The 23,678-nt window shown below is 42.3% G+C and overlaps 1 protein-coding gene across 11 annotated transcripts in view; it reads right to left on the bottom strand.

Moving 5' to 3' along the window:
- Positions 1 to 23,678, bottom strand: part of ntng1a (netrin g1a) — a 123,020-nt gene extending 99,342 nt beyond the window's left edge. For 2 of the 11 annotated variants that reach the window (XM_055007079.1, XM_055007078.1), the window contains exons 1-2: positions 23,321 to 23,677; positions 8,876 to 9,536 (exon numbers count right to left, since the gene is read on the bottom strand). In XM_055007079.1, the coding sequence (XP_054863054.1) occupies positions 8,876 to 9,124 (249 nt within the window). In that variant the 5' untranslated portion in view covers positions 9,125 to 9,536; positions 23,321 to 23,677. Of the gene's footprint in view, positions 1 to 8,875; positions 9,537 to 20,787; positions 21,585 to 23,320 lie in introns of those variants that run through there. The other 9 variants (XM_055007081.1, XM_055007080.1, XM_023280769.3 and 6 more) reach the window with 8 other exon arrangements.

Genomic DNA, 23,678 nt, shown 5'->3' on the forward strand with positions numbered 1-23,678 from the left:
CTTTTCGAATCTCTTGTCCAATCCAGCTACCATATTTTGTATATGTCAAAAACAAGCAAGACAAGAGAGCATTATCCAGATTATTATAAACAGGAAGCTGTTTTAATAGACAGGCAGTGAAATCTTACCTGCTTGCAGCTAATAAAATCAATGTACACACAAACACATTGCTGAAAGTAAAAGCTGTTTTCCCAACATTTCACTATTTTTTGGCCATGTAATACAGCCTAAAGTCATCAGCACCTTATATTTTTGGGGTAATTTGGAAGCTCCAGTACCTATGGCAGCAGGCTGACAGCTAGCAATTAATATTATTGATTATTGTGTTTATTATGCATATGAATTAATCAGTCATTCTAGAAAGGAGTGAAAAATACCCTTTGTTATTTGCCTCAGTCCAAAATGATTACTTCAAATGTCTTGTTTTGTCCTGAATCCAAAAATATTCAGTTTACTTTTATGTATGACAATGCATCCCATCTTCACATCATAATGAAACTGATGCTGACTGATCATTGGAGCGTTTACTACATCTACTGGCTCCATCAGTGACGGCAGCTTTCAGCTTGTGTATTTTGTGGCTCTTGATGATAAAAACGGCTCTGCTCATGAAGAGTACAATCAAGTCAAGCATAATTAGGAATGTACACTGTAGTGTGTGCTACCTTAACTTCAAGTTGTTTGTTGAGTGCTGATTAGACAATTAATGACATAAAAGAGGCAGAATTCCCTTGAGCTCAGATTAAAATCGAGCGCGAAAATCCAACCAAGTCTCAAATGCTGCCTGTTAGTGAATTATGCAAAAATAATAACTCCAGTTTCATTTGACACTCCAGATAACCATCACTGATCAAACACAGGAACAATCACTTTTCCTTTTTGCTTGTTTTGGTCCGTGTTGCGTGCCTCTGACATGATTTTCAGTAAACCTTTGATTTTGTTTGGACTGGAATGAAAGCAGATACTTAATCGTCTGATGTTAAACAGTTCTATTGAATGAGCGATTACTTATTCAGTGCTGTTTAATTGCTCCATTCCTGGAATCTGAACCTTTTTAGACTAATCAGCAGAAGTGAAAAAGCCACATTTGTGCTTGTTCTTGCAATCTCAACCCCTCACAAAAGTGCCAATATAAACAAGTTTATGAGAGAAAATGTGACAACGCTGTAGCCCAGCTAAAAAGCTGCCGTCTCTTTTCTCTCAGTCTCATCCCCCTCTAACCCTTTCATTCACTGCGTGTTGTGCTATGAAATGAGACATATTGCTGCTGACAGCGCATTCGTTTCTCAAGGAAATGTCAGTGTGGAGACTGTCGAGAAGCGGCACAGTGTGTCAGACTGGGAGGGGGGGTGGAGGGGAGGGTACGGGGGAGTTAAAACGCTTTGTCTATGTGAAACCTCTAATCAGGATAAGCTCAGGGAAAGGTCAGATTTGTATACCGCAATGTAAACCCATGGGATCCCACAGCACTCCTGACTTGCATGCATTGGCTAACACACCTAGAAAAGCTCCTGTAAGGGGTTTCAGTGGGATATTAAGCTTCCCATGAAAAGTGGCATCATGACTGTTGCTTGTTGAAGGGGCAGTTTTTTCACACTTGGCATCAAACTTGAATAAACTGGAGTAGAAAGCTGACTACTGTACCCATGCATGGTATGGAAGAGGTGTAGTCGGGTGCAGTAGACAATTGGGAAGTGTGCCTTTTGTGAGGATATATGGTAATTACATGAATGTCTTGACTGACTTCTTCAAACATAAAAAAGCAGTTCTCTGCACCATCTATCTCCCCAGAAATCTGCGTATACGTACATATTGAGAGCCCTCCTTGTCCATGCGGGTAAACCAAAAACAGCAGCAGGTATGTAGATATAGACACTGACCAGTGGTGGAGTCAGAGAGGAGACAAATCCTACTCAGGCACGGTACAGAGCAATCATATCTAATATGTAAGCATCTTTATCTTGGCTTCACCCCTCCGAATAATACGATGAAATGAAATCCAGTCTGGGATATTGGTCTGAACTGATCTTTAGCTCACATTGTTTGCTAATATCAGAGGTTTATAGTTCCAGTTTTCACCCTCCTGCGCTGTTCGCTGACTCCTTGAGGATTCCCTGATAATATCAACCATGTTTGAGATTCAAGACTGAAAATGTGGATGGCTGATAACTCCACTAGCAACCTAAACAGTCGCGCCCTTGAGGGAGGCTAACACTACCTACAGATATTAACACTGTAAAGCTGAAATCTCACCTCCTAGCCACACGCATGTTGAAGATTAAAGAGAAGACTATTTGTGAAGCTTTTTTTCTTATATGCTTGATGCAACCAGATTTGAAAATCTGTAAGGATTTTAAAACTCCCATAGAGGGAGCCCAACTTTAAACACACCTTGTGAATCTTAATCCTGTGACTGAAGCCTGTATTTAATTTCTGATACTTTTATATGATGCTTTTTAATTAGATGGCGGTTTGGGAGTCTTTCAAAGAGATGAGGGAATGTAAATTTTTAATAATAGATGTTCGTGCAAAAAGGGGGCAGTTTTATTAACAAACACAACCTTAAACTGTGGCAAAGTCGAAGTAAACCATATTGAAGCTGAAGTTGAAAACCACAAACAAAAGGCAGAATTGTCCCATGGCCTATAACTTTTTCTACCACTACAGAGACGTGAGTAGCACTGCTCAGTCAGCCAGAATTAAACTGGAAGGTACCATCTACTGAGGTAAAAACAGGGGTGAGTTAAATGGGATAAGTTCTTCATATATTGAATATTTTTAAAAGAACACACCTGTTAAACAAGTTAGTGTTTTGTTCATTAAAGTTAACTGATAAACTGTTTAATGAACAAAACACAAGGCTGAAAATAAGCATATGACACTGAACTCTGTCGGTTCACTGTATTTAGCTCACAGGTGTGCTGCAGAATAAATCCCTCATATATACTTTAGCATGAAGTAATATCGAATGAAAAAAGTAGATAATGAACCAAAACATTCCCATCATTCCATCAAATACAGGTATTCAAACATGCGCACACAGCTTTATAACAGAATTTTTACTGAAAAACAAAAATATGCTCAAAATTTTATTGTGAATAAAATAGCACATACTCCAACAGGGCTGCCTCATCTAGCAGCTTGGTTGAAAAGTTCACTTTTAAAAGCTTAAATCGGTTTTCTCATTAGCCAAGCAGATTAATTAAGACACTATTTGTGATCTACCTCCTCTTATTATGGCAAAGCATTAAAGTCCTCTTATTGAGACTAAAATGAGAAAAAGCCACAGGCTGCAGCACCTCTTAACAATCCCCTTCGTTTCCTCATTTAGATTTGATTGGCTATGAAATGCACCAGCCTGCCGGGACTCAGGTTTCAGCATTCATCAGCACTTCCTGGTTGTAAATTGATGGCACAGATAGAGACGTACAGTACTTGCACGGGAATACAGAAGAACATCCACAGACACACACACAGACACACAACCAAGCATGTGGTTTAAATTATGGAGCAACACCAATATTGGAGATTCCTTTATGTTTAATGCCGTGTGCATCAAAGAAGAACCAGCACATGATGCAACGTCGTGCTGGCTGTTAAGTGTTGCAGTGGTTGAACGGTCATTTTAAACCTCAAAATCTCTGCAGTCAAGTAAATCAGAAACAGGTAATTCCCTCGAGTGTCCTTTAGTATGATATGAGGGCTCAACAAAGAAGAGGTGCAACTACTTCTTATTTTATCTCAACAACAAAGATGCATCTAAATGTTTTACTTGCAATGGTTTTGTGATTATGTGACTTCTTTATTTTTCTAGGGTTTAGGATTTTCTGAAAAAAAAAAAACACAATAATCAGAGCTTTAAGTGCATCTTTTTATACAAGTTGGTTAACACGAATCAGCGACTTTGGCAATGATGCATCAATTTAGTATGAACTCAAAGCTGCTCTCTTGAATCCTTCACTAACTCAATCATCAGCTGTTTGAAGCTGTGAGAGCTGTCCAGGCTTTTAAAGGCCAGTCTGAGTCTAACTGGAGGGGACAGTGAAACCTTATATGATGGCAGATTCATGTGCCAGAGTTCAGTGAATGCCAGCTTATTGCTATTGAAAAGGTCACTGGGCTAGAAGGAGAATAAAAAGTCTTTACTGGGGAGAGTGGTGTGTGTCTGTGCTAGTGTGCTGTGTGTGATGCCGTCTTTCTTTATCTGTGACCCTGGGATGAAGGCCGCAACCTGAGATAACTATGCTCATATAAGCACCACGCCCTGGAGCTGCTGCATCTCTCCCCGTCTCTCTCTGCTCTTGTCAGGCTTTGGTGTCTGTTACCTTCAGCACTCCAGGAAGCAGACACGAGGCTTTAAAATACACCCGCCTCTACGAGCGCAAAATCAATTACCAGAGAGATGAAATTCTCCGATAACGCGCTCTAATGATAATTGCCCCGAATCTGCAATGATCTGACTTATGATACAAACCACTATTGGCATTGCAGCAGCGTATCGGCAGCCGGAGTAGCTGAAATATCAATGATGATTGTTCTGATGTTGATTTGGAGCCACGTTACTGCCTGGGGTAAACATAAACCAATTGCAGAGAATTGGACTCTATGGTAAGCGGCAGGGGTCATGTTTCACTGATGCTTGTGTGATTTGTGATTAGTACAGTACAGCAGAGGGAGGAAATGGTTATGTGGGAGCTAACCACTGCCTGTTTAATTGAAGCACTCCTATCACATTGACTGCCGGAGACATGAGGGCGACAGCGTGGCGCAAACTCCTGCTAATTCAATAAGCGATCATCAGACTGTTAAAAGGCTGGCAATAATAATTATAAACTCGGTTTCAACTGTGCGTCCAGAAATAGAACAGCTCCTCTGAAGCATCCGACACGGATGACCGCTGACGATTTATCCACAACACAGCTGCTACAAAGCAAATCAGAAACACTTCAGGTTCAAATGTGGATCAATCGGAGGTCACGGAGCTGCCCGCGGGGAAAATGGAGGGAGACTGCATGTTGACGGCGACCGCCCACATAGGCTTCCCACACCTTCTAACTCACTTTGCCTTCAACCAACCTTGGAGTGAGCCGATCACAGGAGTCAGCATTTTTCAAAAGTGCCTGAGAGACGTTGGGCTGAATACTGTGTCCTATGAATAAAACACATTAGCTACAAAACATGTTGAATTATTCACATTTCAGAGCCTCCATCCCTCCCTGCGCTGCAGATATTAGTTCTTCAGTCATCATATGCGTTGCACATAGTCCTCTGAGTCTGTGTCTCCCTCATGTTCGCTCCTTCCTGCTTCTCTCTTGATCATTCTCTCACTGTCTTTGTCATCTGTGTTTTGTTAATCCCTCTCTGTTCCGCTGTCTCTCCTCTCAGCTGACTTTCTGCTGATGGTGACTGTCTATTTATACCCCTCAAGTTACTACTTTTCCTGGAACATCTCACTATTTATCTAAAGAGCTCTTGAAGCCATTGAAGAGTGCATTTGTTCTGAGAGAATCTTTGATGATTTGGAAATACACGCCGGCCCAAAATGGATTCATCATTTAGCGTTAATCCGAGGCGACCAGCTGTGAGTTTCAAAGTGAAAAAGACCCAAAATAAGTAGGAGGGTGTTGCGCTAATTAAATACTTAACCTAATATGCAACTTTTGCTTGTTTTCTTTTCAACTCCACCAGGAATTCGTGATTTTCATGATTGCAATATCATTTGCAGAATCAACAGCGTCACAGAAAACTTAAAAGGGTAGACCAATTAACTAATCACTGCTTTTTCTTGTGCTGTTTACATAGAAAATGCATCTCATCCTACACTTTAAAATCATCATAATTTTACCAGTGAGCAGTAATGTTATGTGTCAGTTTCGTTCTGTGATTCAGCAACCCATGTGCGTTATTTTTCTAAAATTAAACAGAAAACAAGCTAATTGGTTGATTTTCTTCTAAAACTACCCTTTGAAGTTAAGTGTTTTTGGTCAGAGAACAACTTTAGTTAAACAACAACTTTAGAGTTAAACAAGCTAATTGGAGCTATTTTGTCATCCAAAAAAGATATTAACACTCTTTCTCTCTCTAAATAGAACAGTGCAATGATGATTTAACCTCTCCATGAAATCTGTGTTGAAAATACCACTGTATCACAATCACTGGGAGGCTGTAATATGTAGGGACAATGTTGAACATGTTCATCATCTCAGCTGGACATGTTATGTTAAGATACTGATTACTAGGTACAGCTGAGACAGGCAAGGATGTTTTACAGTAAATAAAATTGTTAAAACTTGAACCTTACAATGCATATGTATGTATCCCTCAATATTTAGAACACATGCATTTGCCCTCAATCAGTGCACATTTGTCTGTCTGTCCATCTGTTTGTCAATGTCAGTGTCAATGTCAGATTTATTTATATAGCACATTTAAAAAGGCCTATGGCCAACCACAGTGCTTTACAGTAAAATAAATTATCAACAATAAGAAAACAAAAAAGCAAAACAATAAGACAGTGAAATAAAACAGATAAAAGATCCATTAAGGGTGACTCTGCTCAGCCAAAGGCCAGGTGAACAAGTGGATCTTAAGACGTGTTTTTAAAATGGAGAGGCTATTCGCAGACTGCACAGAGAGGGGCAATGCGTTCCACAGCGTGGGAGGCACAACTGCAAAGGCTCCATCTCCTCTACTTTTCATGAGGTATCGAGGAACGTCCAAGACCATCTGGTCAGCTCACCTAAGGGCTCTAGAAGGTTGATGCACCTTAACAAGGTCAGATAAATATTCTGGAACCAGTCCATTCAAAGACTTAAAAACAAATAGAAGAATCTTAAAATCAATCCTGAGCCTAACCGGAAGCCAGTGAAGTGAGGAAAGCACCGGCGCTATGTGCTCATGTTTCTTTGTCCTGGTTAGGAGACCAGCTGCTGCATTCTCAACAAGCTGCAGACAGTTGAGTTCTGACTGGCCAATGCTGATGTACAGGAAGTTACAGTAGTCCAAGCGCCATGTAATAAAAGCAAGGATAATTTTTTTCTAGATCAGCCCTTCTTAAATAGGATTTGTCTGTCTGGTAGCAACATTACTCAAAAATGGACCAACAGATTTGGATGAAATCTTAGGGAAGGTCAGAAGTGAACAAGGACCAAGTGATTAGATTTTGGCAATGATGCATCTTATAGTCTGGATCACGGATTTGTTAAAGGTCTCTGTGTCATTGCGAGATAGCGGCATGGAGTCATTGTAACTATGACAACAAGTGAGCACTCTGTCAGTTGCCTGCTGACGATCACATGATTGTGATCCTCCTACAAATCCGCCGCTACGGACTTATTGGGACTCATCCATTGGAAATGATACAAGGAACAACTGATTAAATTGTGGGGGTGTTTCTGAGTCCCATCAATTCCCGCCGCCCACTACATATTTAGATCACGCAATTCTGCATCCGTACATAATGCACACATGCATAACACACGGCTGTGCGCAGCGCAAAGTCATTTTGTTTGAAGGTACATCTATAACAAATGGCCACATTCTATGGTGCTGTGATTTCTGCCACAAATTTTTTCAAGATTTCAGGCGTCAGAAATGATAAAACTGAGCAGCTTTCCTGGAGTACTGCACTCTCTGAGTGCTTTTCTTGTTTAAAATGAATTTACTGAATTAAATTAATTCATCATTGATGTAAAAAGGTGCCATATACACATTTAAAGACCAAAGAAAAGACACATAAGAGGACAGATGAGTAAATCCAGCTTATGTGTGTTGGCTCAGCAGGGATAACAATAAATGAGAGAAGCTGAGCTACAAAAAAGAATAAACTATCTGAAAGCAGAACATACTACCGAAAGCCTCTTTGTAGTATATTCCATTATATATACATATGCAGCAAAATTTGCCAGAATGCTATAAATTGTTTGATGCTCTATATTTTTTGGAAGAGGATTTTGTGGTCTGACTATCCATCCGACCAACTGGATGATGATACAATGTGTTACCACACAGCTAGTATGTCTAAAAAATGGAGGTAGTGGTCAGCAGGTGCGCTGTACAGTATCAGGAAACTAGCAGATTCATTTTTCACAGGACGGCATATATGCTTCACTTCAAAACAGCTGTGTCTAGTCTCAAAATTGGGCGCTCGATTCCACAAATGAACATTTTAAGGGTGATCAGTGCCAATTATTATGTTGGCCCCAATGTTTACTTCAAAAACCAAAGCAGTGAACACTTGGATAAAGGTGCTGCTCAGTGCAAGGGGAACAATGCCCTTGTGCATTTGCACTGAAAATAATGCTCCACTTAAGTTCTCATACAGGCTGTTGTATTTTTAGTCCACCTGTGTGCACTATTTCACCCAGAGATTGTTTGAATTTTTAGGCCGCTCGCTCATCCAATGCTGCTAGCAGACAAACATTGGCGCTACATTAAAGCTGTACTGGGACGTCTTTTTCCCTTTGAATTCAGAACAACTGAGTAAACTATATTTTTATGTGACTCTGGTGTGTGTGGGGGGTGGGGGGGAAGTGAGGTGAGTGTGTGTGCATTCAGTGATAAGTCACATTGAAGACACAGTGTTTTCTGCACCGTCAACAGCACATCAGACGGTGTTTGCAGTGCACACCGAGAAGCAGCTCTCTAAACAGTAGAACATGACGTCAATGGGCACAAACCTCCATTTCTTCAGCCACCGCAATGTGTCTGAGGCACACAGGCTTTTAAAAGTGTCTGTCACGGCTGTGGGGTCAGAACAAGCTGAGTAGATACATGATACACAGCAACAGATAAGAAAGCTTCCTTGTTTGTTTGTTAGTTTTTCTTTTCTTACAAGGTGGAAAACTTTTTCAAAGATGACTTTACTTTTACTCACCAGGGCACAGTATGTTTCCGGAGGGTCGCCACAGGTGATGTTGGGAGGATCCAGGGTGACCTTCAGGTACTGGGTCATGTCTGCGGCCTCTGGCTGGCACGCCATGTAGTCCCAGGTTAAGCCTTCGTCTGAGTAAACCTGGGACTTGCACACATCGTAGTGGCCCCAGGCTGCAGGGTAGTGCTGCATGGCCGCCTGGCAAACACCAGTCCATAGCGCCTGCAGCGTCAACGCTAAATGGAAACGCATGACTGATCCTCTCTCAGCTCCTTCTGGAGGAGCCGTATCTCCTTCTGAGGGGTACAAACAAGGGATCACTCTTCTACTTCCACTTACTGCAGCTTACTCAGCTGGAGTGAGGAGGCATGCCAGACTCCCTTTAGGTGGAGCACAGGTTGGTTTAAAAGTGTTTCTGATTTCTCTCCTTTTTGGGTTTCTGGAGCGCTGGATGTCTGTGAGGGATGGTGAGGCTACCAGCCCATTGAGAAGATAAGAGGAGAGGACTGAGGGAGGGAGGAGGACGGTGGAGGAGAAGGAGGAGGAAGAGGGGGGAGGCGAGAAGGAGATAGCTCTCTGACACGCTGATAGGAAGATGAGTGACAGGTCTCCTCAGCTCGCCCAGCTGTCAGTCATGGCCTTCGTCCTGCGTGACGATCTGGCACTGTGGAGAAACAGAAGAAGGGGGGGGGGTTGAATATATCTCCCTTATGGGAATAGAATTTGACAGTCAGAGAACATTAGCTGGGGCCACAGCATGGATAAAAGGTGCATGTGAGAAGAGAAAGTTGGATGGGTGCGAGAATAGGGTGCCACATTGGTGTTTGTTGTCCATCAAAACACAGAAAATCAGTAAGTGAGGCCATCAGAGTAAACTTATCCTGCTGCTTTCACACCACACCCTCATCGCACTCAGCGGTATCAAGTCTACAGTGTTACAGCTTTCACCAGCCCCCCCACAACCCTTACACTGTCCTCACACTTCACACAACCCGAGCACCCCACCACATATGGCCTGGGATGATAAAGAGCATACAAGATACAAAAAATAAAAAACAGAGGAGTCAATCTAGGAGGCATATAATGGGAAATATGACACTACTGTACTGGTATATTGAATCAAATCAAATTTATTTGTATAGCACCTTTTTATATAGAGGCAGTGAGTGGCAAAGTGTACTTACACATATCGATACAATGCATTCATACAGTGGATATAGCAATAGTCACCACATGACTGGAATAATCTCTATTTCTATAATGAGGGGGGTGGTTTTGTAGTGCATCTTCATCACAATAAAAAAGTGAATTTAAATAAAGCTAAAAAAAAAAAAAGCTATTTGGAACCTTTCTTACATGATGTAACGTTGGCACAGACATCCAACACTGTTTTTTCTGCTTTGGATGGCATTCAGATCTGGCTTTCCACTCGTTATACAGAGCTTTGTGGTGCTGATTTAAATAGTAAGAAAAACTAGTTGTACTGCTGAGAGAATATCTGTTTTTGTCATCCTTTCTGGAGCCAAACTGGTGTTTCTCTGCAACCAAGTCTTCCTTTTCAGCGTTTCTCTCGTTTCCTCTCTTATTTTGCTGTGCACACATGGTGTCTGCACGTCAACAAGCTACATATCTTGTAAATCAAGGAAAATAAAGAAGGAAAATGAGAACCGGAAGTTGTTGCATGATGTGTTTGATCTGAGTTGTGCACACACATCACCCTTATTCATACACATTATCTAACACACATGCATATTCACATAGATATTCAGCTGCATACATTCATGTATAAAAATCACAATTTTAAGGCCCATAAAAGATTTGATCAAGAAAATGTTTGACTGAATGCAAAGGTTTCAATTTTGCTACTGGAAGACAGTGATGTTCTGTTCAATGTAAGCCTAAAGTCCAGGTTTACCCTGTTATGTTTTTAGATTCACTGGTGCGGAATGCTCTCTTAGAAAAGATAACTTTCATGGGATAGGAAAGGAGTGATCAATGCTTTAAACACTGCCATGAAGTCTGTGTAAATTCTCAGCCATCCTGAATATGCACATACAACTGCACTATTAGGGATTTTGCAGTATCTGTTGAATGTAGATGTTTGGTTGGGTGTATCTGAAATGTGTGTTTTTTTAGGATATATTTTAAATTATGTGATATTTATTACCATTTTTTTTTTTAATTCTGTTTTAACTTGCATTGTTTTCTTTTAAGATTGCACTTAATTTCATTGCTTTGGTTACAATGACAGTAAAGATACTGAATTGAATTGAATTGAATTGTATAGTTGCAATCAATTGTGCACTTAGTGAACATACCTGTGCCTTAAGTAGTTGAAAAACAAAAGTTAACAGTATCAGATGTATTACACTGATACTGAAATGGCTCCTATTGAGCACTACAGTCATTGATGCACCAGCAGGGGATCATGGGAGGCTCTACTGTTGTGTATGTGTTGTTATTACTAATATACTGGTTATTTTTTCAGTCAAACAGAGATAGCAAACATCAAACTTCCACCTGAATTAGTACTTTATTAAATGTATTTAAACCTGAACTGACAGCTTTTTGCACCAGAATGACAAAATATTTCGCCTAATTACACATCAGGTATGAAAAACTGCTGTCAAACATTTTGCATCTACCTGATCAATAAAAATCTAATAAAGCAATATCCAAAAAGCCCTTTAGCAGCTAATGTTTCAATATGTTCACATGTGAGCAGCTAGCTGTCTGCTGTTTGGTGCCAGACAGGTGGTGTACATTAAAGCTTTTAAAGTTTTTTATTTTTATTTTTTTTGCAACACATTATTTTTTGCAAGGGCTTTCTGTGCTGATATGATCAGTGAGGCTGAACCAAAACAGCAAATTTTCAGGCTATAAAATGAAAACAATGAGCACTACTGCAGTTATCTGATCCATAATTAATATAGCACTTTTAATTACAGCAGCGTTAATTTTCCATTCAATAGAGTGAGCAATAGCAACATGAGAGCTTCCCTTAGAATAAAGTGGCCACTCTAACTTGATGTTGTCCCACTTTGCAATTTACCACAAAACAGTCCTGTATTATCACCTTGTGACTGCTTTCAAGTCTTAAAACAGTCTCTTAAGTGGTGGATCTGCCTACTGCAGGAGCCACAGCACTATATCATATACAGTGATTTACTTCATAGAGTATATAACATCCATTTATAACTGCCAACCATTGCAGGCCGTGGCCTCGCATTTCCTTTTGTCTCCAGCACTTCTTTTGAAATGCCTAATCAGTGTTCATTTTCCGGCTGCCCTTTTCTAAAACTCACACTGCTCATATTATTGGCGTTTTTAAATTTAGCTTTCGAAACTGACCTAAAATGTCTTTTAAATGAGATTGTCCACAAGCTGCACGCGCTACGATATCTGAGCGGAGAGCAGCAGTGAGCCAGGTGGCCAAGGCCGTGGACACAGCCATGTGAAGGTTTCCTGCCTTCAAACAGCAGCCCGACTGAGAGTGATGGATGGAGACCAGAGCTGGAGACGGAAAGGACAGACTTATGGACATTTTCATGCTGCTTAATCAGTCAGAATGTGTGTGCTACCCAAAAACACCCTCTAGTCATTAATGATCAATTAGACCTGCTGTACACTGTAGACAGAGTTCTTGTTTGTTTCAAAAATACTGGTAATTAGTTCAGATTGTTATTTATGATTAGATTAGATTGGATTAGATTAGATTAGATTAGAATTAAATAAGAAAGAATAGCAAATAACACTGGTAAAATTGGATTACATTACCGCACCATATACACGTGATTCTTTATAGGGACATGTAAAAAATAAAGGAGTGGCAAAAATGAAGCTGAGCACAAGCTGTGACACAATTATAAAGTGATGTTTGTAAGGTGAGAGTGTGTCATATGTAAAAAATTATATTTAAAATAGCAGTTGCATTCACATTTTGTGCTCTACTTGAGGCTAGAGATGAGGTAAAGTGACTTCCAGATGATTTACTTCATTATGCAGACAGTGATAAAATGTGCCGATGTGGAGCTGTGACTTACAGATGAAGGGACTGCACTGAACAGCAACAATGTAAAGGCACACTACACACTATTTTACATGTACACATGGTGGTGTGGCAATACTGGAATTTGCATTTGCCTCTCAAAATGCAAATAGGATGCACTGTACTAAAGTACGACAGATATAGGCTGTTGCTGTGTTCCACGCTGTGCCATTCAGAGTCATTTCAATCGGATTGAGTGTAAATCCTCATTTTAAGGCACTACCAAGGTCAGGGGCAAAGCTTCAGTAGCATTAAAGCATAAATACTGTACATGAAAGCAGCAAAGGCAGGACATCCATTCATACGACTGAAAAACCTGGTATAGGTTAAGTATTCCAACATATTATGTTAGGATGCAAAATATTCTCCAAAATTGGATGCAAACTGAAAAAAAATCTCACAAACAGCCTCTTGTGGCAGATGTCCTGTTCAAATGAAATAAAAGTTTTCATTGCATTCATTTCAGCACAGAAGAAAAATCCATCCCTTGAAGTGAGACGAGCGTTATCTGCGGCTTTCTTTGGAAACCGGGATTAAATTTTGCAGCAGACAAACGAGAAAGACAATGTAAAATCAGCACAAAAAAAATGCAAGAGCAAGTAATGTTAAGTCAGAGGACAGAGGGAGGAGGAAGAGGTTATGGTGGAGAGAAGAAATGAAGCACCTTAAATGTAAAATGTAAGAATGTCAATGGGGAAGATGTCAGCAGGTGAGGAAGCAGCCAATTATCCAGGGGAACTCTTGGCACAGAGCTCCCTGTTCCCATTAAGAGACATAATATTACCGTGTTAGAAGGAGAGTAAAGAGAGGGCCAGAGTGTGTGTGTGTGTGTGTGTGAAGGTGTGTGTGCATGCGTCACGTGCAACCCCTGGATAAAAAGCAGTTAGAGTCGTGGGTAATGAGACAACAAGCACTGGCGAGGGCTTCGATAACAAGCAATAGAGATCACAAAAGCCGGGTCATTATTACCCCACCATCCTGGACACAGCAGCCCCCTACCTCTCATTACTCCCTGCTTATAACCCTCCGTCGCCCCAAGGAGACGAGGTGAGGGAGAGAAAAAGGAGAGCAGATGGAAGAAGTGTGGACGTGCATTTTAAGTGAGAAAAAGGTTTATTTTAGGGCAGGCCGCTTCCTCCAACCATCGATCACGGTCTGAAGACATCAGAGGAGGCGTACTCGCAGGAAGTCTGAAATTCTTCCATGTATATTGCATCGCAGAGCGATAAACACTTTCAGCAACAGTGGGAGGTCGCTGGGTGTGAGGGAGGGTGACTTTCAGAAAAATGTATTATTTAAAAGTTTAAAAATTGCTTTTTTTCCCTTCTAAATCATTGTGAGTAGAAATACTTATGAGATGCATCAATGGTTATGCAGGTATATTTATCTAACATTTCTACTAGGTACATCTTAAAATATGTGAAAAATGAATATATAAATATATTAAAATAAAAATAAAACGGGAGTGGAAAGTGGCTCGGTGGATAGCACCATCGCCTTGCAGCTACAAGATCCCTTGTTTCACGTCCCAGCCTGGGAGTTTGCATGTTCTCCTGTGCATGTGTAGGTTTTCTCCAGCTTCCTCCCACAGTCCAAAAACATGCTGAGGTTAGTTGATGATTCTAAATTGTCCGTAGGTGTGAATGTGAGTGCGATTGTTTGTCTCTATATGTAGCCCTGTGACAGACTGTTGACCTGTCCAGGGTTAGAGTTCACTCTATGTCAGCTGGGATAGACTCCAGTCTCCAGCAGTGTATAGAGGATGGATGGATGGATGGATGGATGGATGGATGGATGGATGGATGGATGGATGGATGGATGGATGGATGGATGGATGGATGGATGGATGGATGGATGGATGGATGGATGGATGGATGGATGGATGGATGGATGGATGGGAGTGGAAAGGGAAATACAGTGCTTTCAACTACTTTATACTTTGTTATTCACCTGTGCAAGAGTTTCAAAACCATAAAAAAAGAGGAAAATTAATCCTGAAGATACAAACTGTTTAATCACCTTCTTAAAAATTCACAAAGCTACATTTACCCTTCCCCATCATTAAATAATCCATAATATGTCATTTGCAATTACTGGCCCATGTAGGCAAATATATAGCATTTTTCCACAACTATCACTGCCTTTATTTTTAACCATATCTTAATAAATGTACATTAATTTAAAATTGTGCACTTAAGCAGCCTCTTTCTATCTGCCCAAAGCACTATTTGATAGTTGATTGATTACATGATACAAGTAACAGCCTTGGAACAATAATGTGTAATTGTAGAAAAGTTTTTTTTAAGAAGGTGAAGGCTCTGGGGAAAGACGTGGTGGTTGGGAGAGTGCAGACCACCACTACTCCAGGGCCAGTGTTGGTGCAGATCTCCACACCGGCAGACAAGGACTCCGTGATATGGAAAATATATTTTTAGCCATTGACTAACATTTTGCGTTGGGATTTATCTCATTTTGACAGTAAGATTTTCATTTTTCTACAATGAGACATTATTTCTCAATTACCAATAATAGGTATCGGTACTGGCTTTGAAAAGAAAACATCAATTAATCCTTATAGTAAATACACATCTTCACTGTATTGAGGAGCACAGGGAGACACTTTCACAGGTGAAAGTGAAAAATCAAACTGCACATTCATACACCATTAAACATCACAGCTGAGAAGCTCCCATGTAGCTCAGAGCTGATTGAGAACTGTCATTTACATTTAGGTGAAGTTGTCGGTCAGTAGGAGGAGTAAAGCGCTGACCGTCCAAGTGAAGAAGATAATAATGTGGGTCAGACAACCACATATCTATTAGAAAAACATCCAAGGGGAAACTCAGCTGTTGGGTGTATTTTTAACAAGCAGCTGTGCTCTGGAACATGAATACAAATGGTAAACAACCTGGTAAACTGAGGAGCACAAGTCTCCAGGATGAGCAGAAAACCATTTTCATGGCAAAGAAAAGTCTCTTTATGACTACACAGCGAGTCAGGGAGGCTCTCCAAAATGTAAGCGGACGCTTTTCCTTGTCAACAAGCAAGAGAAGACTTCACGAGCGGAACCTCAGAGGATTCACCACAGGATGAAAACCCCGGGTAAATCTCCAACGCAGAAAGGCCACCTGCAGCTCACCTAAACATCCAGAAGGAAAAAAAAAAATTTTTGTGAAATAATGAAACAAAAAAAACGACCTTTATCTGAATGACAGAAGAGGGAAGTGTGGAGAAAATAAAGGAACTGTTCATGACACAAAACGCCCCTGCATCTGTTAAACATGGTGGCGCTTCTGCAACGGTTTGGGAACGTATGGCTGCCAATGGAGGTGGCACACTGACATCTATTGAAGATTTTACTGCATATAGAGGATGAATGCAGAGGTACACACAGGAGCATTCTGTGTGCTCACAATCAATGCATTACAACTCACTGGACAATGTTTAGAAAGACAATAGTGTCTCTTAGCCAGACCATTCTGCAGAACATAATGGACTGGCTGCACCTCAGTAGCATTCTGCTGGAGTGGAAAAACACTCTGGCTTGTTTGTATTTCTGTAAACCAGTTGTTGTGGACGGAGCTAAGGAAAGGATGTGGCTTTGGCGTTGCCTCAAAATAATGACAGGGAGGAATTATCGTGGTGAAACATTTGCATGTAAGGAGTCGAGAACTGTCATTAAAATGGATCTTCCACAGAAAAAGAAACTAGCATGATTCCAATCACTGGGCAAACTTTTCAAAGTTCCAATGGTGGCATGGTAGGTTGCTAGCCCAGAGGCTGCCGATTCCTGTAGTGAAGTGACTCTTGAAAATGGCAACACACAGATTGCCGAAGGAGAGCAGAAGGCTGGCTGACAGGAGCAGCCAATGGCAAGCTTCTACCCACATCCTACATCCAGTGACTCACACCAGCAAGACAATGACCCTAAACAGCAACCGAAGAGCTGTTCAGGGTGAAGAGGTGGAATATCATAACTGGCTGAGTCAATCAGCCGACACTAAAGACCAAGAGACCAAAACGCAAGAGCTGAAGGAGGCTGCAGTGAAGACCTGGGAGAAAACCACCTGTCAAGAAACTGCCACTGACAGCGAAATGTTCTCTCCAAAATATTAAAAGTGACTAAACCTGAGACTGTGTACCTCGTATCCATTATTATTATTATTTCAAACTGAATATGGAGACACACAAAGCCCGAAGAATAAAAATAAACTGTCCAAATACGTGCGGATTATAAAGCTTTTTATCTCAAAAAGTTAAAGCAGCAATTTCCAAACGTAGCAACAAGGGAAATAAGAGATATTTACAGATGTAGGAGGATGTTAGGCCTTTAAATTATTTTTAATAAATAATGGAAAATTCTAGTGGAGAATGTAATATTGGTCTAAATGTTTTTAGGGGCTATTTTGGCCTCAGATGAATACATTCATGGTGGAAATATTGCATGTTTTTCTGCATGAAAACAGCTTGCACCGTTGCCAGCTTCAGGTTTAATACATCAGCGCAGGTCTTCGTTTGACAGACCTGGTAAACCACAGACCAGTTTTGTGAGGTGTGCACTCACAGCTTTGTGAACCGACAGGAGGACCGTAGGTATCAGGCCGCCACCGCTGCAGACCTCCTTTTTTTTATATTTAAATACATGAATCTTTCACAAGGCCTGGTTAAACTGGGGCGGGGTTGTGTGGTTGCTGAGGTCATCTCCCACCCAAACAGCCACCTTTTGCACCCGACCGCTCGCCCCGTCTCCGGGGCCGACAAACCCCCGGTGTCGGCTTGCATTTCATCCCCGAGACCGTTCGAGCATGACTGAGTGTTTCTCTAAATCACGAGGCAAATGTTACACGCATGTCCCCAGAGCTGCTCTCCACTTGTAAATCATGGATGTCATTAAACCCACTAATGGGGAACAAATCCCTCATTTTCTGTCATATTCCTAGTCTTTTACATGTTTTTTTTTTCTCATTTTAACCTGAAAACGCATATAGGTGCACATGTCATTCATGGTTCTGCTATTACAAGGCCTTTAAGATGTTTTAATGGTGGTTTTATTGAGGTTTATGGTTCAATCTAGCAATGACACACTCAGTTTGTTTCTTCCTCCCCTCTGCTCTTAACCGCTTTATTTCCCATCCTTCCACTTTCCAATTTTTGCCCATATTGATCGCTTTCTTCTTTGTTGACCAGTGGTTTGTGTGGGTTCAGCATTTCTCCTGCTGTTGGCTGTAGGGTGCCAACATTTTCACCGGCTCCAGATCGCATTTCTTTTGTTGTTCTGTTAAAAGAAAGGCACTTTTTTTTTTTTTTATTTCGGTCGTTCGCCCACACAGGAAAGAGCTGTCAGGTCATAATCTCGCAAATAATCTGAGGTGGCCCACAGGGGGCAGTACTTACACAACTGACACATTATTTAGCAATTTAACGAATTATAAATGTCCTTAAAAAAAACTAAAATTTTAGCTCTAAAGCTTGTGCTCAGGCCGGAGTGAGGTGGAATAATTACAAGGTTACCACTGATATCTGGGCGATTTTCCCGCCTTTCATTTTTAATTTCACGCATTTTATGCACTTTCAAGGGCAATTTCTGACCCTGCTTCTGTCCTGTCACTACCTGCTTTCATCTTTTCTTACTCCACCTGTTTCACATTCCCCACCAGCGCCTTACCAAAAGAGAAACAAGAGCGTAGGAGAGAGAAGGGGAGAAAGACAGGAGGGCAGACAGTCAGAAACAGATGAAAGATAGATAAAGATAGAAGCTGGCCCGGCATCAGAAAAAAAAAAAAAGCCTCCTGCTTTCTCTCTGTGCTCCACTCACCAGATTTCTCTGGCTGCCTTTCCAGAATCCCTAATCTTGCCTGTTAACAACCTGCCAATAGGGCGGCTGTCCTCATGAATAAACATACGGAGAGTGGAGCATGGCCCTGCAAACATGACAGCCAGCGTTCGCGTGGAACAGTGAGCACGCCCATAATGCATCCCTGGGGCTCGCCTCCGAGTCGGTCCATCACTTAGCGCTCTTTTCCACTTCTTAAAATGTCACCACCTTCAATCGGCAGGCTTATGATCTTTTAATAATGACGACAGGTTAGCAAATGGGTGGAGTGCTGACAGCTGGTTAAGTGACTGTGCGTTGGGGATGGGTGGGCTGTTCCAGAGGAGCTCAGAGTTGAGGTTCTGCTGTGGGGTTAGAGAAACAGTCTGGCTGTTTGGTTAGCAGGAACCAGGCTTGTTTTCCACCTCTGGCTTGATAAATGCCCGTCTGTGTGTCTGAGCCGTAACAGGCCTCTCGCTGAATTTCATCAGTTTAGAATTTGGTTGCTCATGTTTCCGAGGCTTTTCCACCCTTGTGAAGAAAAAAAAAAGAACAACAGAAGGAATGAAAACTGAATGATGCTGCCTGAACTCTAAGGTTCCTGTAGCAGGACGCGGATGCAGCCTCCTCTCAAAGCCGGCATCAGCTGGAGCCAGACAGGTCAGGCCTCCGAAGGCGTGCAAGTCCCTGCCTGCCGAGGACGTGCCTCACTCGCCTCCACCAGCTGCATCTGCCACAATCCTCTATCACTCCCTCCTCCCACCCCCATCCCCCCTACCCTCCCTCCATCCGCCGAGCTGCCGAAGCTGCCTCATGCACTCTGTGTGTGTGAGAGCAGCACTTTTGACAGGGTGACTGTGGCGATGCTGCCCCAAGTCGAGCTGAACACCCTCGGGCATCAGTTACTCCAGCACCACATACACAGCGGCGCACAGGGCACCCAATGAGACAGTGAGACAAGATCACGCCTCTCCCCACCCTCCCTCATCCCCTCCCCTCCCCTTCCTCTCGGCCACCAAGCATGCCTCCTCTTTGCGACACAGGAACACCTTATGCATTATTAAAGACACTTTTCCTAAAAGGCTGCTAGCACATTATTCTGCAACCACAGTGACATGTCTGGATACTCAAAATATTCACTTTAGCTCTAAAGAATGTGCTTGCCCAGGTAGCTCTCTCAAGCTGACAATATTGTGAAAAGGCTGGAGCAGTCACATGGTTTAAAGCGACAGCTGCTTTAGCCGCACAAAAGATGACTCATTACTACCTGTTATTATTTCATGGAGCGAGTAAAATATTAAAACGGACGATTACAAAGCACACCAAATAACTGGAGAGCGAACGTGTGAGCTGTAAATTAAAATCTAACGTGATCAAGTGTGGTTAAATCTGCATGTGAGCAGCTGCAACCTGGTTTTTGACACGGTAAACTTCAAATCCAGTTAGTATTTGGCTTAACCCTGAACCCAGGAGTAACTGTGACAATGGATGTAAGTATATATTTAAAGGAATAACTGTTAGGTATTATACAATGCAAGGCCAGAGTGAAATCATGTGCAGATTCTGACCATGACAAACAATATCAGAGCTGCCAGAAGCTCAAAGGTGCAATGAAATCAAGCATGTTTGAATTAAACAACACTGAACCCATGTACCAAAACCAATCTCACTGTAACAGGCTGTTAATATAATGACGTATTGAAGGCTGGCCAATTGGATGCAGCATGACACAAATGCAATTATGCATGATAGATAAACAACGATTTGGTAATTTCCACAAGGGGGCGCCTTTAAAAAATGACCCGAGGAAACTGTGTCAACTTCTGGATGCATTCAAGGTCGCCTCATTTCTAATTACTAGTGAGTTGTTCTTTGATTCCACTTGCCTTAAAAGTTGTTAATGCTGCTTAGAAATGTTAAAACCACCCCAACACATTTCCCTTTCCTCATCTGTTTGTGGTAGAGATGAATGCAGCCAACTTTATCGAAGGAGGAGTGTAGAATTTACGATTCAACGCACAAAAAGTAAACTTTACAAGCAAAGGGAAAACTTACATTTGTGGAAAGCCCCTCTCGGACCGGGTGCTCCCTGTCCCAACTGCTCTTAAACGCCGTTCAACAAGTTCAGAGCAGCAGAATGAACATGAATGAAGAATGAAGCTCTTTAAGATGCGCTCCTTAACGGGAATGTGATGAGTGCGCACGTCAGTCTCTGAGGAATCGCTGCGCGCACCATCTCTCACTCTTGTTTCAATCAAGAGGAGGATTTTCCTGCCACTTCAAAACAAATGACTGATCACCGTCCCGAGGGCTCGGTCAGCACCGCGCCGGGTGTAAACGGGAGGATTTCTGAGCAGGAGCTCCGGTGCCAAAGTGTCCATCATCTTCTCTCCAAGTGTCATTCCATCACAGCGTCAATCAGTGATGTCCGCAGGAAAGAAAAGCCCCACTACTGCAAGAGAAAAGAAAACTTTGACCTGCTGCCGTGCCTTCCTCCTAATTTCCGACCTGTTTAGAATTCCTTCATTTTCCAAAAGACTCCTGCGTGCGGGTCTCTGCGCGATTTTTTTGGTCCCCCACTCGCCTCTTTCTCTCGCCTTCTCCCCGGCTATGAATAGGTTTCAGCCACTCAACAGGGACATGAATCACACCAATTAGTCTCAGCTGCTGAGAATATCCGCTCGCATCAACGCGTCCTCTCCTGGCCGCTTCCCCGCACGGCGCAGCACCAACCGCCCAGACGGAGATGACGGGGAAGATAATGCGCTCCGAGGCTCTATTAGATGAGACGCACACTCAGCTTGTTTCCCCCACACACACGCACACCTATGGTTGTTCTCCCCACCCCTCCAGCCCCTTCTGCACCTCGCCCTCAGCCCCCCACCTCCTCGCAGACCTCGACACGCACCATCCCCTTTCGGGACCCGTTAAGAAACTCAGGAGGGAGGCGGATCGCCCGCAGTTGAACCTCTTTTGGTGGAGTTTAGCCGACTCGCCTCACCGCGTTAAATTATCCAACAAATAATACAGTCCCACAGGAATAAGGCGATTGCATCCGGGCAAAACAGAAGGAGGAAAAATAAGCACTCTGGGCGATTATTACAGGCAAACCTGCCAGCAATGTGAACAGACACTTAGGATATTTGAAGAAAAAGTGTTTTGTTTTATTTTTTTACATTTGTGTTTCGGGCTCCACACGTGCCAAACCCGTTAGGAACAAGCTGGAATGCAACATTTAGTGCGTGATTTTATTTATTAGTCATCTTTATATGCACTTAATAAAACAAATGCACTATTTGAGTCGGTTGGGACTATTCAGAATGGTGCGTAATTGTTCCAAAATTCCAAAATCTCTCCGGGTTTTACTATCCTTGCCCCACTAAATGAGTTGTTTAAATTAATAAATGAGCACATTCTAATCAGAATAATGAAAATATTTAGGTGTCAGTGAAGCTGTCATACAATTTAAAAGTCCAATTAATCATTGGTAATTAGATAAATGTAGCAGGAGAAGAACATGAGTTCAGGATAATTTAATAGCAGAACTTCCAGATCTGCTGTGGATAAACTGGATGAGGCGGCATGGCTTAAATTAATTCCAGCTTTACCTTTAGCCTGCAGAAATAAAACATTTTTAAAAAGCAGAAATGTCTTCCAGCGTGCTCTGTCTTCTCGCACCTTTAGTTGATAATCACAGTGAGTCAGAGGAGGAAGAGAGGGGGTGTTAGAAGGAGTCAGGTCATGACACTTGGCGCGCAGGTTAACCTCGCAGCAGCTAGACAACCCTCTACACAGCTCAGTGTGTCCATGTCCACAGTGCGTGTCCAGCCTCAATAGGCCCACAGAGGCCCATAATCACCCCCGCATATATCACCCTGACCCGTGAAAGTGCCTGTAATATTCAGAATTATTATCAGAAAGAGAAGAAAAGTCAAGCAGACCTCCTCACAGAGTCAGACTGTTTTGTTTTTTCACCAGGTTGGTTTTAAAGCAGGAATAAAGACAGACGGGTGGGTTATCCAGCGTGAGAAGAACATTCTATTTTTTGACAGGAGCGCTGTCTTCGTGTTATCCGCAAATGGAATCATGTGTGTTGTTATCAGCACAGAGCATGACTGATTCATTCCGATTTAGATGTGGAAATCCAGAACCCTTACCGCTGTGGTTCTGTGCGCCCACCGCGCGTCCTTGTGCCACTTAAACACCAAGTGAATTACGCACGAAATTGAATAAAAGGCAGTTTGTGAAGAACAAAGTACAAAACGCATCTTTCCTCTACAGTCTACAGAGAACATCAAGGCTACACCTGATTTCTTTTCCAGCTCTATAAGATGTCGCTTGTGTTGATGAGTGCATTTCCGTGACCGGGAAAAGGTAGAGCTAACGGTGCTGAATGAAAAAGCACGCAAAGATAACCTAAAAAAATAGCATCTGTTCTCAAAATAGTCGGCTTACTTTCTCTAATCACGACGCACAATTTGGCCACCCACTCGGCGCGCGTCGTAGCGAAGCTTCAAAAGTTTACGCGCCCCACCATCCAGTTGGAGATTAATGAAATCAAAAGAATTCGGCCGTTTGAGCCTCTCACCTTGGTTTTCAGTGCTTCATACCACCGAGAACAGCCAGTCATGTCTCCTGTTGCAGCCAAATAAATCCGCTTTAAAACGGGACATGTTAACGAGGCGCAGGAACGGGAGACTCGGCGTGGAAGCGACCCGCTCGTCTCCGCCGCTCCCGGGGAATGGAGGAGAGCTCCCGGTAACCGGCGCAACGTCACCGGACACACAGGTGGAGATTGAACAGGGGAAAATCGTCCAAAGCCAAATGTTGGGTTTTTTTTTTTTTTTTTTTTCAAAAGTTAGCAAAAAACGGAACGGCTGAGCAGCAATGAGAGTCCGAGTGTCTCCTTAAAAAGAGGCTGAGAGACAGCAGAGAGTGACCAGACT

This window comes from Amphiprion ocellaris, chromosome 22, assembly GCF_022539595.1.
Source record: "Amphiprion ocellaris isolate individual 3 ecotype Okinawa chromosome 22, ASM2253959v1, whole genome shotgun sequence".
Lineage (NCBI taxonomy): Eukaryota > Metazoa > Chordata > Actinopteri > Pomacentridae > Amphiprion > Amphiprion ocellaris.